Source organism: Hemiscyllium ocellatum, chromosome 34, assembly GCF_020745735.1.
Source record: "Hemiscyllium ocellatum isolate sHemOce1 chromosome 34, sHemOce1.pat.X.cur, whole genome shotgun sequence".
NCBI classification, from domain to species: domain Eukaryota; kingdom Metazoa; phylum Chordata; class Chondrichthyes; order Orectolobiformes; family Hemiscylliidae; genus Hemiscyllium; species Hemiscyllium ocellatum.
The window spans coordinates 25,057,700-25,076,680 of record NC_083434.1 but is presented as its reverse complement, the minus strand read 5'-3'; the positions used below and the strand labels follow the sequence as shown (position 1 = coordinate 25,076,680).

General features: G+C 38.2%; 2 protein-coding genes across 3 annotated transcripts in view; one reads left to right on the top strand and one right to left on the bottom strand.

Annotated features, from left to right (window-relative positions):
- The window catches only part of LOC132832274 (ankyrin repeat and SAM domain-containing protein 6-like), a 53,791-nt gene extending 51,703 nt beyond the window's left edge, over positions 1-2,088 (top strand). For both annotated transcript variants that reach the window (XM_060850129.1, XM_060850126.1), the window contains exon 15: positions 1,680-2,088. In XM_060850129.1, coding sequence (XP_060706112.1) covers positions 1,680-1,723 — 44 coding nt within the window. In that variant the 3' untranslated portion in view covers positions 1,724-2,088. The remainder of the gene's footprint in view (positions 1-1,679) is intronic.
- A 959-nt stretch (positions 2,089-3,047) lies between these two features.
- pdcd6 (programmed cell death 6) overlaps positions 3,048-18,981 on the bottom strand; it is a 21,166-nt gene continuing 5,232 nt past the window's right edge. Inside the window, exons 2-6 of the mRNA XM_060850158.1 lie at positions 16,222-16,283; positions 14,492-14,536; positions 13,404-13,562; positions 7,049-7,158; positions 3,048-3,817 (exon numbers count right to left, since the gene is read on the bottom strand). Of these exons, the coding sequence (XP_060706141.1) occupies positions 3,719-3,817; positions 7,049-7,158; positions 13,404-13,562; positions 14,492-14,536; positions 16,222-16,283 (475 nt within the window). The 3' untranslated portion in view covers positions 3,048-3,718. The remainder of the gene's footprint in view (positions 3,818-7,048; positions 7,159-13,403; positions 13,563-14,491; positions 14,537-16,221; positions 16,284-18,981) is intronic.

Below are 18,981 nucleotides of genomic sequence, written 5' to 3'. Positions count from 1 at the left end.
AATCCTTTTTCATCTTCAGGAAGCCACATAGCATGTGTTTCTTTTCGGGTGCAATAGATTCCTTGCTCGATGTTAAATGATTACAACATAAGTTGTTTTCAATTTACATTTTGTTTTTTTTGAACAAGAAAACATGTTTTGCTGGTGTATTATCAAAAATAACCAATTTGTGAATACCTTTCATTTTTAGGGCTTTTCTTAATATACCTTGTCCACTACCCTAATGGTGGACACCAACTCAAAATCCCGACAGCACAGATTTAGAAATAAATTGCTGTTCCATTTAATGTAACATGTACAGCTATTAATTCATGGTAAATGAGTAAGTATACTGGAAAGAATTGCCATCTAAATGTAGTCCAGTACAAGAGGCATTGCTACAATTGAATATTGGAGAGCTGACTGAAACAGTAGCTGGTTAAATATGTTCTACCACTTCAATACGGTTTACAATTCTCAAAATTATTAGGTAATCTTCAAAATCAACCATGTAGCCACTCTTGTTATCACCTAAGATACTGATAAATATGGATTGTGGTCGAATATTTTCGTAATACTGCATTTAATTGGCTGAATGAAAACCTTTAGTGTGATTCATTTAATAAAAACAACTTGTATTATACCTTTCGTATAGAATCCTAAGATCCTTCAGAGGCATAAATAAAAAGTTAGTCACCATTTTTCCCAGTGTCCAAACCGCATTTTGGAAGACTGACACTATTTTTATTGGAGTGAGAAGGAAGCATTGTTAAAAGTTCAAAAAACGAGGAATGCAGATCTTTGTATTCAACTTTTTGAAAGAATACTCCACTGCTACTGCAAATTGTTCCTTTTAAGTATTTACTAGTTCCCTACAGGTGGTAATTCTATTTTCCAACTCAGAAGTGCTCATCATACATTATTTTAGGGTTCTTAGTCATCATACTGTGAACACCTTTTCGCTCTTATTCACTAATAAAGACGTTTTGGAATTAACTGCTGGTGCAACAAAACTTGGGAGGGACCAATGTGATATAGCACCTAAACGTGTCAATGAAACTTCACACAGACTGGCCCTTCAGGTATGTCCCAGTCTGCAACACTTAGTTTTTTTTAAAAAAAAACTAATTTGAACACTGCAGAAATGGATTAGTGCTCCTATATGCAGTCGTACTAGTCTCAATTTTACTATTAACATGCTGTGAAGGTCACAGTCAACGCTATCCTGATGAAGGGCTTATGCCCAGAACGGCAATTCTCCTGCTCCTCACCTGTTCTGCTTTTCCAGTATCACACTTTGACTCTGATATCAGCATCTGCAGTCCTCATTTACTCCTATCATCATTATAATGCAATGGGTGCAACATCTAACTATTCACTCTGAATGAACAATTCAGATTGCATTTGGGTCAGAGATAAAGATTTTCCCTAAGAAAAGATTCTTTTTAAATCACCCTTGTAGTATTTGAGATTTATGGCATTCATGAAGTTCCTATATAGGCATTTTAGAGCTGTATCATCAAATTATCTTTGTCACAATGACCAATGCTACCTCTGTACTTATTGGATGTCAACCTAGATTGCTTCTATGGATTTTTGAATTGTCAAGTCTAATAAAAGTTTCCCATATTATTTAGTGTATTGGTGATTTGTACATAACTTAATGTAGTTAACTAAATTTGTGTATTTAACTTCCACAGCTGCTCCTGCATGGGTTAGACCAGTTGTATCAGATAAGAGATGACCTTTAATTGGATGGACATTTGACAAAAGGATTATTTTCAGCAAAAGCATGTATATGCTAATTGTAAATCTCAGCATTTTGGTGCATATTCACAACTAATAACTGGTTGCAGATGATGTGCAAGCCTTAAATTGCCACTTGCTCACCAAGGACTTCTGAAAATATCCCAGGTGATAGCCATCTAGCAAAAGCTGAAAGATGGAGATCAACTGTCATCACAATTCATGAAGTTCTGCCTTGTTTGGTTTGTTTAATTTAAATATGTAAAACACTCTGCCAGCTATCTATGCAGTACCTTTTCAAATATATATCCATTAATTTTGTACAAATATGGTGTATTAAATGATAACAGTAAATAAGTTAAACAGGCTTTGGTTTACTTATTTCAGTACTCAGCAAATAATTTGCTACATTGAATGGAGATTGAGGATACTACATTGGCTAAATTTTGGTTTTAATACTGGCAGTCCTGGGTTGAAGTCCTACTTATAATATATCTAAATACAGTAATGTTAAAACTTTGTACAATTATTGATGTTGCTATTAATACTGGAATTATTTGAATTCATGCAGGATTGTTTGGGAAGGGGAAAGATCTTTCTAATCACAATTATACAAATCTAGACTTCTTTTGGTTAACATGTATTTACTATATTCAAATGAAAGGAATTACATTCCTGAAAAACATTTGCTACCTATAAACTTGTTCTCAGCCTTAAAGACAAAGTCCCTAGTTTAATTTTCAGCCAGTTAACTGATATCAGTACAGCAGTAAATACTTGGGAGGGAAAACTAAGCTAACAAATATGGATCTGAAGACTCTGGCTCAAAAGGAAACTGGCCTTTGCAGCTTTCAGAAGGGGAAGCCATAAGGACTTCCTTACTATGGGATTGTATTAAAGTAGTATGGCTCACCCAGAACTACAGCAACTAGACAATTAGAATGGAGTATGCAAAAGGATCAGTTTTGTAATTTGACTTTAAAAATAAACATTCAATGGATTGTGAGCTTGCAACATTCATTACAAAATGCCTGATATTGCCACCATGAGTCTCAAACTATAACCGGACATTTTCATAGAATTTGACGGATGGTGGAATCAGCATTGCAGAGAAATTGAAAAGGGCAGAGAGTTCTGATAGGTGTAATCATGGTTGGTGTTTGATTGTTGAAAAAATAGAAAGTCAATTCCGTAAAAGACATCTAAGGAAGATGTGGGAGGTTTACATTCTACCATATTTACTCGAGAGAGAGAGAGAGAGAGAGCACGAGTAAATAAAAGAAAGATTAACTTTGTTAAAATAGACATGAAATCCATTCCGATAACATTGAAAAGTAAGATTTATTTCAGTTAGAATTACTGTTAGCATTATAAAGTTACAGTAGATAAATATTTGGCACATCTACTTGTTTACAGCATTTTGCGTATACAAGACCAAGTTTCATAAATGGCATTTCCCCAGCTAAGTACAAAAGGCTCAGGTCTGTGCATATTACATGATGCTTTGACCAGATTCCTATTACAATTTCATCAAAACTATTAACATAATTTTGTTTAATATAAATTACAAAGAACATATTAAGCATTTAAAATGAAAAAACTAACCTAAGCAAGCTGTGCCTTGGTAAATTTAGTTTGCATTACAGATTTACTCAGTTTGAATTGTTAACTTAAGGCACCATGCATAACAAATCTTTTCCTGCTCTAGAGAAGGTTGGCTACTGTACATCTAAAATAGTTATCAACCCATTTGTCACAGATGCAACAGGATATTGTATGGCACATCTGTATGCATAAATCAATTACCAATATTAGAGTTAAATGTCTCCATTTTACAAAAAAAGAAATTGGTCAACATTTTCTTGCATATTATGCCTGTAAGATTTACATGAGCGTTTAACTTTCATGTGTTCTCAATTAAGTCTTAAGTTTTGATATGATAATTTGCAAGCATCACCTGACTCAAAGTTGGCTATAGTCAAGTATTAAATATTTATAGGACAGTGAAGACCATGTTGAGGTACTGCTCATACGAAATTTGAATCCAGCCATCCTGGTCAGTATCATATCGCCTGAATACATCAGTCAGTCTCTATACAAAGGAAAAACAAGTAGTCTTTATATACAACATTCAAGCTAGCACTATTTAGATTCAAGTGTTTCAAGTAAAAGCAGAGACAAAAGCCAGGAACTTCTGTTATATTGATTATTCGCATCTCGAAGAAAAGTTCTTAATTGAGCATTTTGATTTAATCCGAGCAAGCTTCCAATCCACAATCATAATCAAGAACATAAAATGAAATCCCATTATCAAAATTGTGAACTCCACCAATGGACTCCCAAAGTTTTTCTTCTACACTGGTGAAGATGCAGACACAAAATTTATCCTGAAGTTTAGAGCATCATACAGCTGTTAGGCAGATATAAGGCGGTTACTGAATGGTGATAAGGAAGAGAAATCCTGACTGATACTTTCCTTCTCTAAGCACTGCAGTGGCCAATCGTAGTGCTTCTACCTTACGCGGATTCATCATATAACTGATGCACCATCTCAGCAATGGTGAAAGCAATGTTCAGTTTATCAGTACGAGAGGGCTACAATGCAAGACCATCATGGAACAGATTCCACCGAATGCTGAAAACTTAAAATTATTCAGGAGAATTTGAGGATAGTTGGAATGCGTTGGATGCATTTAATGGAAATCTAGATGAGCACACAGATAGGAAAGATAAATATGCTGACTGCACAAAGCAGAGTTTAAAGAGGCTTCTGTGCAGCATAAATGCCAGACAGATTCATGCGAAGGATATGGATAAGAGAACTTGAGGAAATAAATAGCAATATCTTGAAAAATGTCTATACAAAGGAACCTCATTTATCTGAATACCAAATATCCAAAAATTGGATTTTCCGAAGGAGATCTCAAGGTCCCGATAGAAAAGTTACATCAAAAACATGTTTCCAACAGTGATCGCGGCTTTTGTTTACAATGATTGAGCAAGCAAATGACTGACCTCCTGCCCTCCTCTCTCCCCACACTTTCCCTGGAGTTCTACAGAGGGATGTATCCTAAACCCCTTCCCCAGATAATCTAACATTGTCCTGTACAGGGCAAACGTGGAACCTGTCAAAATGTTGTGTGGGGGGTTGTGGCGGTGTACACTATTTAGAGACTTACCCCACAAAGGCAGCAGCAGCAGTCCTGTTGGTGTACAGTTGGGCTGCCCCAGAGATGGGTTGGGGGCAGGGTTGGAAGGGCTTCCCAGAGTGGGCTGATGGCGGGGGCAATGTTGGAAGGGTTTTGGGGGGTTGGACTGGTTTCTGGGGCGGGCGGGCAGCAGTGTTGGGGGCAGGGGCGGTTTTGAACCAGATTGGGGGGTGGGCGGGGTGAGTGGTGTCTTGTGCGCTGTATACTGCTATTAGTCACTTGAACAGGGAACAGACTTTAAAAACTGAGCCCCAGAGAAAAGGCATTTAATCAATTAACCGAATAATCGATTATTTGAAAGAAAGTGCCCGCCCGTCTTGTTCGGATAATCGAGGTTCCCCTGTATTACAAAGGGGGTTCTGGATGTCTTAAAATATCTAAGGGTGGATAAATCCCCAGGACCTGATCAGGTATACCCTAGATCTCTGTGGGGAGCTAGGGAAGTGGTTGCTGGGACCCTTGCTGAGAAATATTTATACCACCGATAGCCACAGGTGAGGTACCAGAAGACTGGAGGTTGGCTAACTTGGTACTACTATTTAAGAAAGATGGTAAGGAAAAGCCAGAAAACTGTACACTAGTGAGCCTGATATCAATGGTGGGCTAGTTGTTGGAGGGAATCATGAGGAACAGGATTTACATGTATTTGGAAAGGCAGTGACTGACTAGGGATACTCAACACTATTTTGGTGCGTGGAAAATCATGTTTCACTAACTTGATTTGAGTTTTTTGATCTACGTAGACTTCTGTAAGGTGTTCGACAAGTTTCCTCATAGGGGACTGGTTAGCAAGGTTAGACCATATGGAAGAGAGGGAGAACTAGCTATTTGTTTACAGAACTGGCACAAATGTAAGAGAAAAATGGTGGTGGTAAAGGGTTGCTTTTCAGACTGGAGGCCTGTGACCAGTGGTGTGCCACAAGGATCAGTGCTGGGTCCATTGCTTTTTGTCATTTATATAAATAATTTGGATGCAAACATAGGGGGTATGGTCAGTAAGTTTACAGATGACACCAAAATTGATGATACAGTGGACAGCAAAGGCGGCAACCTCAAAATTCAATGTAATCTTGATCAGATGGGCCAATGGTCCGAGAATTAGCAGATGGAATTTAAATAAACACGAGGTGCTGCATTTTGGAATGCCAAATCAGGACTTATACACTTCATAGTAATGTCCAAAAGGAGCGTTGCTGAACAAAGAGACCTTTAAGTGTAAGTAGATAGGATAGTGAAGGCAGTGTTTCATATGTTTGCCTTTATTGGTCAGTACATTGAGTAGAGGAGTTGGGAGGTCATGTTGTGGCTGTACAGGACATTGGTTAGGCCACTTTTGGAACACAGTGCAAGTCAGGTCTCCCTCCCCATCAGGAGGATGTTGTGAAACTTGAAAGGATTCAGAAAAGATTTAAAGTATTTTGCCTGGGTTGGAGGAAGCGGAGGGGTGATCTTTATAAAGGTTTATAAAATCATGAAGGACATGGATAGGGTGAATGGGTAAGATCTTTTCCCAGGGTAGGGAGTCAAACTAAAAGGCATAGGTTTAAAAAAAAAGGGACCTAAGAGGCAACTTTTTCACATGGAGCAGGAATGGAATAAGCTGCCAGAGGAAGTGAAGGCTGGTACAATTACAACATACCCATCCAAAGGGTCTGTTTCCATGCTGTACAGCTCTATGACTCTTAAAAACTTACATCGGTGCTGAATGCTCAATAGGTAATATTTCTACTGGATGGCGAAGTAATCTCACAATTTCTTTTTTGTACTTGACAACTGGTGTACGAACTGCCATCTCAAACTAAAATTCCTGTGAGAAACTCTTATTCACTGAGTTCATCTAAAATTCCTGTGTGAAACTCTTATCCATCTGAGTATTCAGATAAATCTAATTTTTGTGATCACTTCTATGTTTGCTGAAGGAGAGCTCATAACAACCAATGGACAGATAGTTCATGCATCATATAATTAATCCATAGTGTCACCTAAAAACCAGGAGTTCCCATCTTAATTGCCCAATCCCATTCTTCAGATTTACTTCTAGGTTTTCTACATTAAGTCATCTTTTTTCTAACCACTGAACAGCCTGGACAACTATTAAATGCTCTCAAGCTTACCTGCAAGACAATGCAGCACTGAATAAAATCGTCAAAGGCTACCTGGCCTCGTCCTTGTCGATCAAATTTATTAAGGAGGATAGTGTAGAACTGGTCAGACAGACGGTACCCTTAAAAAGGTTAATGGCAAAAAATAACTTGAGAGACAATCTTGTAGTTGGACACTGACACTTAGAGTTACACTTTAACTTTCATACCTAAATACACAAGTAGTAATATAAACAATAAAACTAATTTTCATAGAATTCTTCTTTTTGAAATAAAACAAGCTACAAATGGTATAGTTTCTCTGCAAACAGATAGAGGAGTTGTACCCACAAAGTTCAGACAGATACCTAAACATATCCTGTAAAGCCAACAATTCCATTTTAGAGGCTTTACAAAAATCAAGGATTGCGATTGTTGTGTTCTAATCAGGATCTTCAAGAGAGTGCAGAAATAGTGTTTAAACAGAAAAAAATACTACAGGGATATACAGCATGCAAACATACCCTTCGGTCCAACTTGTCCATGCCGACCAGATATACTAACCTAATCTAGTTCCATTTGCCAGCACTTGACCCATATCCCTCCAAACTCTTCCTATTCACATATCCATCCTGATGCCTCTTAAATGTTGCAATTGTACCAGCCTCCACCACTTCTTCTGGCAGCTCATTCCATACATGCACTACCCTCTGTGAGAAAAGGTTGTCCCTTAGGTCCATTTTATGTCTTTCCCGAATCACCTTAAACCTATGCCCTCTAGTTCTGGACTCCCCCACCCCAGGGAAAATACTTTGTCTACTTATCTATGTCCCTCATGATTTTATAAACCTCTATAAAGGTCCTCTCAGCCTCTGATGCTCCAGGGAAAACAGCCCTAGCCTATTCAACCTCTCCCTATAGCTCAAATCCCCCAACTCTGGCAACATCCTTGTAAATCTTTTCTGAACCCTTTCAAGTTTCACAACATCTTTTTGATAGGAAGGAGACCAGAATTGCATGCAATATTCCAACAGTGGCCAAATCAATGTCTTGTACAGCCACAACATGACCTCCCAACTAGTGTACTCAATACTCTGAGCATGCTTCCTCCTCTTTCTTAACCAAAACCTCAATTTCTCTAGTCACCCAGCATTCGCTACACCTAGTAGCCTTTCCTTTCACCCTATTAGGAACATACCAGCTGCCCCTTTACCTGCTAACATCTGCCCCCAATCAGCTTTGAAAGTTCTTGCCTAATACTGTCAAAATTAACCTCCCTCCAATTTAGAACTTCAACTTTTAGACCTGGTCTATCCTTTCCTGTCGCTATTTTAAAACTAATAGAATTATGGTCGCTGGCCCCAAAGTACTCCCCCACTGACACCTCAGTCACCTGTCCTGCCTTATTTCCCAAGAGTAGGTCAAGCTTTGGACCTTCTCTATTAGATACATCTAAACACTGAATCAGAAAATGTTCTTGTACACTCTTAAATTCCTCTCCATCTAAACCCTGAACACTATGGCAGCCTCCCCCCCAGTATATGTCTGGAAAGTTAAAGTCCCCTACCATAACCACTATTATTCTTGCAGATAACTGAAATCTCTTTAAAAATGTGTTTCTCAATTTCCTGCTGACTATTAGAGTCTATAATACAACCCCAATAAGGTGATCATCCCATTCTTATTTCTCAGTTCCAACCAAATAACTTCCCTGGATGCATTCCCAGGAATATCCTCTCTAAGTACAGCACTAATGCTATCCCTTATCAAGAATGCCACTGTTTCCCCCCCCCCCCCCGGTTCTCTTTCTATCGTTCCTGTAGCGTTTGTATACTGGAACATTAAGCTGCTAGTCCTGTCCATTCATGAACCATGTTTCTGTAATTGCTATGACATCCCAGTCTCATGTTCCTAACAATGCCCAGAGTTCATCTGCCTTCCCTGTTAGCCTCTTGTATTGAAGTAAATGCAGTTTAATTTATCAGTCCTCCTTTTCTTCTGCTTTGTCCCTGACTGATTCTCTCCCTTTCCCAACATACCAGTCTCAGATCTCTTTCCTCCCTATTACACCTCTGCATTACTAGTTTAAATCATCCTGAGTAGCTCTCACAAAACTCCCTGCCAATATATTGGTCCCCTTTCAATTCAGGTGCTATTTATCCTTTTTGTACAGGTCACTTCCAGCCTAGAAGAGATTCCGATGATCCAAAAATGTGAACCCTTCTCCCATGCACCAGTTCCTCAGCCACGCATTCATCTCCTCTATCCTCTTATTGTTACCCTCACTAGCTTATCACTGGGTATAATCCAAATATTACTACACCCTCAAGGACCTTTTTTTTAAAAAATATTCCTGCGTAACTTTCTCTATTCTTCCATCGGATTCTCATCCTTTTCCCTTCCTACGTCGTTGGTACCAATGTATACAATGACTTCCTGCTGGTCCCTCTCCCCTTTGGGAACATTCAGCAGCCTCTCTGAGACATGCTTGACCCTGGCACCAAGGATTTCTGATTTTTTTCACTGCTGGTCGCAGAAACACCTGTCTATGCATCTGACTACACACTCCCACATCACAATCAATCGCTTGGAGCCAACATACCCCTCATTACAATACCAGAAACTTGGCTGTTCGTGCTACATTCCCCTGAGTGTCCATTACCCCATATATTTTCCAAAACAGCATAATTTTTGAAATGGGGATAGCCACAGGAGACTCCTACACTACTTACCTACACCTCCTACCTTTCCTGGAGTTAACCCATCTATCTGGCTATAATTGCAGCTTTTTTCCCCTTCCTATAACTGCCATCTATTACTTAAAAGCTATCCAGGCTTTATTTATCTCTGCAAGTACAGAAATGTAGCCAATTACAAGTAAATAACAAACTGCAAGGAATGAGACTTTTAACATTTATTTCCTCACTTTCAGAACCAATTATACAACAGAGCTGTGACATCTTTATTACATTACAAAGGTACATTCCTAAAACTAAGGGTAATGGCAGTGTCATTGCACGAGTAGTTCAGAGGCCAGGTTAATGTTGTGGAGACACATTCAAATTCCACCATGGTCGTTGGTGGAACTTGAATTCACAAAGAATTGAAAGCTGGTCTGAGTAATGGTGGCAATGAAACAATCAATCGTTTTAAAAATACATTTGGTCACTAATGTCCTTTGGGGAAGGCAATCTGCCATTCTTACCTGGTCTGACTAAAGTAACTCCAGGGCTAGTTCAACAGGTCGACAATTACAATGCTCTCTGAAATGGCCTAGCAAACTACTCATAAGACATAGGAGCAGAAATTAGGCCATTCAATCATGGCTGAGTTCACAAGCAATTGGGGATGGACCACAATTTGGTCCTGAAAATTATTTTTGAAAACCAAGTCAGGAAATAATTTGAAATGACCTAAACAAGAATTTCTAAGGCAACAAATGATTTCAGCTAACTGCCTACAAACTTGGTGGTGTTAATAAAATGCTTATAATATTACAACAAATAAACAAACATTAAGGCTATTTAGGTTCAAGGTCTCAGTTCAGAAGTTTTTTTTCTCCTAGCAGGAGAATCAAGATTTTCAGTTCAGGAAACCAGTCACATTATCAGAAGTAGTTTCTAGTCTGAAGCATCCACATTGTGTGGAGAGAAGTGATTTAAAATTAAAAGATTGTGTGAGCAAAATTGAGAAAAGTTCATGGCAGTAGACTTAGAAAAACTCTAATCCAAGCGAAGGGAACTAGAAGTTCAAAGGGTTGAGACAGAAGTGGAGATTTTCTAGAATTGAGTACCTGTAAAAGGAGTATAGCTAGGAACAGGTTGAAACTTTTGCTTTGTGTGTTAAGATCTTTACAACCATTTGAGATGTGTAACTGATTTTATTCTTGTGTAATAATTAGATTAGATTCCCTACAGTGTGGAAACAGGCCCTTTGGCCCAACAAGTCCACAAAGACCCTCCGAAGAGTAACCCATCCAGACCCATTTCCCTCTGACTGGTGCACCTACCACTATGGGCAACTTAACATGCCCAATTCACCTGACCTGCACACCTTTGGACAGACTGGGGTTTTTTTCCATAGTATAGATGGAAAATAGAGCACCCAAAGGAAACCCATGCAGACACAAGGAGAATGTGCAAACTCCACACAGACACAGACAATCGCCCAAGGCTGGAATTGAACCTGTGACCCTGGTGCCGTGGGGCAACAGTGCTAACCACTGAGCCACCCTGCTGACTTAATTAGATAGTTGTTAAACTACATCTGCAGTGTCAAATGAATCTGTTTCAGTGACAAACCACCACAGTAACTGGCTGCAGAAGTTAAACTTTGATCTGTCAAGCCAGGTCCATTTTAGGATCTGACTTGTCTGGTATTACCATTAGCTAATATTAGGTGTCAAAATGCAACCAAAACAATAGTGGATAAGTAAGAGACTTCTCCCAGTTACGAAACGCAAATATGTAACTGGTCAGTTTAGCTACAGTGGATGAAGGGGCTTTCATTGTGCTTTGATTGCATTCTCAACATACTATTTCGGCAATTATACAATACAATATTGGAGTTTTGACAACTGCAGAAAACATCCTCAGATCAAAGAAAAGGACTTAAAGGTATGAAGTTCAAATGTTACATTTCCATCTTTAACTTCTTATCAATTAAAAACTTCTCAACAACCCTTACTGACTAACAGACTTGTAATTCATTATGATGTTAGAGATCTACAGAACAGAAAAAAGCCCTTCAGCCAATTGTATCCATAATCAAAAACATCCAATCCAATTATCTAGCATTTGGTATATGGCCATGTATACCTTAGCATTGCAGGTATACATCTAATTGCTTCTTAAATGTTGAGATTCTGCCTCTACCACCCTTACAGGCAGTGAATTCCAGACTCCCACCACACTGGGTGTAAAAGTTTCCATCATCCGAAACTATCTGCTCTTTACAGTCTGGTTGAAGATTTGTAGCTCGGGTGTCCGTTGTTGTGGTTCTGTTCGCCGAGCTGGAAGTTTTTGCTGCAAACGTTTCGTTCCCTGGCTAGGGATGTATAAATACCGGAAGAAACATCAAAGCAGCGCTTCACAGGAGGCTCCAATAGCACTGATGATGTTCCCTAGCCAAGGAACGAAACGTTTGCAGCAAAAACTTCCAGCTTGGCGAAGAGAACCACAACTATCTGCTCTTTACCTTAAATTAATGGCCCCAGTTACTGATCTCCCATGCAAAAGGTAAAAAAAGTTTATTCGTCTACCCTACCTATGCCCCTCATTATTTTATACAACTCATTTGTGTCCTCTCTCAATTTCATCTATACTATGGACAGACTGGGGTTGTTTCCTATCTCCCTTCATTATTGAAACTCTTCTGCCCATTCTAGTAAATCATCTCTGCACCTTCTCCAGTGCTATCTCACTCTTCCTGTAATGTGCATTTCAGAACTGCACATGATACTTTGGCTGTGGACTAACATTTTATTCAGTTCCAGCATAATATCCCTGCTTTTAAACTCTCATGCCTCGACTTATAAGTATCCCATATATATCTTCTCAATCACTTCATCCAGCTGCCCTGATACCTTAAGGGACCAGTGTACATGCATATGGGTCCCTCTGAATCAGTGCTTCCCAGGTCCTAATGTTCATCACATATTCTCGTGTGTTAGTGGTATTGCATTAATCTCGATGTACACAGGTTGAAATCTATTTACCACTGATAGCCCATCTACATTCTCCTGTAATCTAAAGCTTTCATTATTTAACCCCTCATATTAGGGAATTTACAGACCAACTCACCCACATTTAAGTCTAAATCATTTATATAAACCACAAACAAGGCCCCAACATTGACCTTTGTGACCCCACTGGACAAAGCCTTCCAGTCAGAAAAACACCTCTCAACTAACACACCATGCTTCTGCCACTCAGCCAACAGTAGATTCAATTTACCAAATGTCCTTGGATCAAATAGGCTCTTTCTTTTAATTGTCTTCCATGTGGGACCTTATCCAAATGCCTTACTGAAGTCCAAGCAGACTAAAAGCATTCCCCTCACCTAGTCACCTCTTCAAAAATTCAATCAAGTCAGTAAGACATTGTCTCCCCTTAACAAAAACCATGCTGAATATTCTTGATTAATCCCTTCCTTTCCAAATGCAATTAATTCTATCCCTCAGAAATGCTTCCAAAAGTTTCCCCACCACTGAAATTAGAGTGACTGGTCAGTAGCTTCCTGTTTTATTCCTTTATCCATTCTTGAAGGTCACTCCTCTAGTTTACTAAACAGCATTCTAAAACAAAGTTTCTGTAATCCTACTTGCTGCTTATCACTACATTACATTAAAAACTAATCAACTTATCACTCAAATTCTTAAGCAACTTACCAAAACCTGATAATGCCTGTTTAAGTTCGTTTCTGTCAATGAAGTTAGAGTTGTCCCGGTCATATGTTCGAAAGATGTTCTGCCAGTCAATTATGTACTTCCAAAGACCCATGAATTCATTGAAATCCACTCCTCCTCTGTTATTCCGGTCAAACATTCCTGTGTTTGCAATAAAACTAAAATGTGCAATTGTGTAATGACATTTAATGTGCAGCCATATTAGTTAACATTAATATTAGAAGTTCAAATCAAATACAAAAGGAGAGAATAAGTGACATTTTAGCCATAAAGAATAAAAGCATGCTAACAACCTGTCAAGTACTAAATATTTCACCAAATGTGAGTTAAAACTATACAACTGTGTTTCAATTCATATCTCTACAATTAGTGAAAGAAAACTGGAATTGAATTTGAACTCAGGTAAAAGAGCTATGTTCAATAATTATTACTCAACTCCTACTGAACTAGGTAAGGTAGATTGGAAGCTTCAGAGAATATAAACCTTGTCAAAACATACACTCATCTTGATTTTCCCATCTTCCACATTAGTGCCCACACTATATTTCTATCTTTTTATTCCTTGAGGCAATAAGCTAGGAATGGACTACAGATTTATACTGGAAACAATTTCAAATTAACAAATGGACATCTGTCTGGGTTTTAAAATGACTCTCCCTTTAATTTTGTTTATTATTAATTGACAAACAAGCTTAATAATTGTTTAGTATTATCCACTATCATGACTAAACAGACAATCAGAAATTTGGTTGTATTGAATTAATGAAGATCATCGAACAAAAGTAATCTTGAATCCAGACTTGAAACAGATAGTTTGCAATAAAAAAGATAAAATTTATGTTTTAGATCTAATCCTTTGGAAAAGATCAGTTTCAAAGCCATTAAGCTACTGTGATTCCCGAATAGCAAAACATCCCCCCTCCCATGTTCTATCTGGGTACTTTCCCATTTTCCTTCCTGCATTTCATACAAGGCCTTTTCCAGCAGCCAAATGACATTACAATAGTAGTACTTTTGCTAATAGTCAGTTGTAATTATCAACAAATGAAATGGAATAAACAGATTCTTACCTATGATGGACCGGACAGTCTTTGGATTGAAAGGTGTCCATGTTCCTTCCAAAGGAAAAAAAAAGATTTATTTTTGGAACAATATGATTTCTTTTAGTTTTCTTTCTTGCAACCAACCACAATTGAAAAAGCAGTCGGCAATTCACTCCCAGGGAGCATGAAGATGCCCTAGAAGTAACGTTTACTTTTGCACTTCAACCTCTCATTCCTAAATTCAACAAAACATCCATGCTGTGATCGGTGTTGTTTTGCCTAATCAAAAAGTAACAGTCATACCAAATTGTAATTTTAACTAATACCCCTTTCCTCCAAGAGTGAACAACCTAGTTCTTAATTTCCTTGAGTTTACATTGGGCTTTATGAGAGAACTGTAGAAGGTCAAAGACAGGGATGGAGCAATGAGATAGAGCATGGAGGTGACAAATTATGCAACTCTCTTTAATTCTGGCAACTTCAATTACAGACAAATCACCTCTGTATTTGTCTCAAGCCTTCAGCCCTGGTTGTTCAGTACTGCTAAAATATTTGAATTATATTCACCACAATTCTACCACAATAGGATTTAATTGGTTTTACATATATACCAAAATAATTATCCACCACAAAGAACTTAATCTTATAGGTAACAGAAAAAAAGTGAGTACGCTGATGAGGGGATATTTCGGAGACATCTTCCACCCAGTTTACAGGAAAATTCATGCATCTTTCAGTTAGATCAAAACTGTGCTGAATTGATTTACGTTTGCCCAACTTTCAATAACTCCAAAATGACCTTCCAGAGGTTGTGGAGTGGTATACGGTCAGGAGGCAGTTGCCCTGGGAGTGCTCAACATGGACTATGGAGCCATGTTAAGGATCAAATAAGGACAAGGAAACCAAGTAATTACCATCTACCACTCCCAGTTGATACATTAATTCTCCATACTGAACAAATCTAGAGATGCACTTGGGGAGGCAAGGGGACTTCAATGTGTATCACCAAAAGTGGCTCTGCAGCACCACTACTGACCACACTAACCAAGTCCTAAAGGATATGGCTGCTAGACCGGGCCTGCCTACAGGAAGTGGTGAGGGAACAAAGCAGAGAAAAATATACTTGATCTTAGGCTCACCAGTCTATGAACAGATATATCAGCCCACGATAGTATTAAAAAGAACGACAACCACACAATCCTGGTGGACTGAAACCCGGTCTCCATATTGCTGGTACAATCCACTGCATTGTCTGAACTGATTTCAAACTAATTGGAGATGGACATGCGGAAACAAGGAAGAACCAAAAAAATCTAAAAATGAATTTCCATTCCTGTGAAGCTACTAAACAGGACTATTTGCATGCTGAGTAGTAACAACGTGATAAACAGAGATAAGTGACCTCATAACCAACTGTTCACATTTAAGCTTTGATTGTATATCAGATAAAAAATGAAAAATTAATAATGAGCAGAGAAAATTAGAGAAATCAGAAAATTAAATGCCTCGTAGTAAGGTTAACACATGAAAGCCAAATCAAACTAATTCTAAGCAAATATGAAATATACTCAGTTTTCTTTTGCATTTTAAAAAATTTGCAATCCAGTACATTTATATAAGCTTTATATAAAAGCCAGTATTGCTATCTTGCCATTTATCTCACTATCATGAAATATCACTTCAGTGGCATGATACTTGGTAAATGGCACTTTCTTCAAAGGACACTACAGAAATAAAAGACTCCTTATGGAACTTACCATTTGATAAAGCCTGCTGAAGCTCACTTTCAGATATAACACCACTTCGGTCTCTATCAACTCTGAAATAAGCACAGGGTTACCATGAGTAATGCTCAAAAATGTAGCATGTTACAATTTTGATAGAAATAGTTTATCAATATGTAACTTTCTTCACACAATTTTCATATTCAAGACCTGCATGAACTAAAGTGGCTATTTAAAAGAGCATAAATACCAAATCAAAATAGCTCCTGTGCTCAGGTTGAGCAAAGCTGGGTGAACAAGTCTATTTGAGCTGAAATGAACATAGTTATGAAAAGCACTGGAACTGATCTCTATCTCCTAGTTTATTCATACCAACTGGAAAGCATTCTAATTTAATCTATTTTCTAAACAACTTGTTCAACGATGTTAATACACACTTCTGGAACAAGAGGGACTTGAACCTTGACTTCTTAGTCAGGGGTAGGCACTACCGCTGTGCCACAAGAGGCCACCCTACCTAAATAGAAGTTGCTCATTGAGATAAAAGTCACCTGCAGATCATCCAGTTTGGAAAAAAAAGTCAATCTGCAAAGGAATTATACTTAAGGCAACTGCTTTTGAGAAGCAAAGCAGAGAGAAAAAAATAAGATGTCCCCTCTCTATCTCTTGACCTTAATCAGAGCCAGTGAAAAATAATTTGGAAAAATAGCCATTTGTCAAGAGCTCAAGGATATCTGCAAGACAGACAACCGCTAAACAGTTTAAACTCGGGGAAATCATCTCAAGAATACCAAACTGCAACTGCCTTTATATTCCTGTCTGTACTAAGTATCCTCTTCTTGCACTTTTTAAACTTACAGGTAGTATAATGCGATGGTTGCATTCTTGTGTGACCCCATGCTATATAAAAATCATGCAATAATAACAGCATTTAAAGTGCTGACGTTGCAATTATATAGTCAACGCACATTTTAAGAGTTTGTGCTTTAGAAACAGCAGTCCCCATTCGCCAATTGCGTTATAGCCAATTTGCACTAACACAACATGTGTTATAGGAGAACGACCTGTATTATTAGTGCCCATGCATGCATTTAATGTTGTGGTCTTATTTTTTAAAGGGTTACTATGAATCCAATTTCTCTTTCACACACACAAGTAAACCTAATAAAACTTGGCTCTCTAATTTTTGATCTAGTTAATTATGCTGAAAACACAAGAAAAAAAATAAAAATTTAAATTTAAATAAATTAAAAATAAAGAGGTATGTCAAAGAAAGGGAAGCCAATTCCCTTTTCTCACCTCGTAACATTGTAACAGAATGACTGTAACAACGCAACAGTCACATTCCTATGCAACCCCATGCTATAGAAAATTGTGCGATGGAAAACCACTGTAAAAGACTACTATTGAAAATCACTATATTTGTTCAGTAGAAAATTTGTTATGCAAACAGCATCCACAATTAGTCAACTGCATTATAGCCAATTTGCACTGACAAAACATGTGCTATACCAGAATAACCTGTACATTATTCCACACTCACTTTGCCTAATTGGCAAAACACTTTTTCTGACACTGTCCCAGCAGGCAGCTTGGTCAAGACTACAGGTTTATGGGACCACATGGTAGCACCATGTCTTTGTTCATAGTGATTCTATGGAATGAAAGTAGTGAAATTTTAGGCTGTAGATAAGTTATGTTAAGAGAAAGCATCCTTCCTTGATTATTAGTGAACTCTCTCAGTTTTTGTTGGGGTTTGGGTGGGGGGAGGAAGGAAGAACTGGATAGAAGAGCAAAGTTTAATAAATGAATCAGTAACAAATAGGCAAAGTATTTAGATCACTGCAAAATATTTCCCTCAACTATGACTTGAAAACCTTCAAATTTCTAGTGTTTGATTGCAGCAAGATTAGCGCAAAGTGTGCAATAGCTATGATTACTTAGAATCAGCAATATTAATATGATCAGAAACTCCAAAGTTTCCCTAGGTGAGCACAGGTGCCATCAGTAATAATACCATTTATCTGTTTAATTTTAAGTCCAGAAAAAATTATGAAAACTTTGGCTCTTAATTTGTGCAATAAGACATTTGAGGTGATTCTATATAAGCAACAAATATCAAAGCATTTTAAGACTAAAGAAATCTGCAGAGGCTGGGTCAGTAATTTTACAAACTGATAATTGGGTGCAAGCCAATGTAAATGTATCCTTTGTACACTGAACACACTGTTCTAGAGCATTTGTTATTTTAATATATGCATCTTAGTATCTTAAAATACCATCAATTCCTGGAATCTTGCTTTGAAATCTTTCAACCTGGTTTGCACCGTTCCATTTTGCTCAATTTGATTATTTTTAGATTTAGACACATGTATATAAAAACACAAAATGGCGCCAAGCTCCACCACCATCTTGAAACACTGACAACAATGCAAGACTTGACTGTAAGTGTTCATCTTTCCCTCTTCTAATTACCCTCCGCTGCTCGACAACAGCTGGTTTCTGTAATGGATTCTGACATCTGTCACCAGCTTGGCTCCACCATTGCCACCATTCCTGTCCAAGCTGGAGCCAAAGGCCTGGTCTCATACCTTCAGCTTTCCCTCCAGACATTGCTCCTGGTCATCAGGATCGCGGCTCCAGGCTCCTCCACTGCCAATGCTGAAGTCTCTGCGACCACAGTGCCAGAGCCAGCCACAGATCTGGGGTTGCATGGGGCCCAGGCCTAGCCAACTCCCCAGTGGGAAAAAGAACTGTACAAAGACAATGAAACAGCCACGGCACCAAATGAAG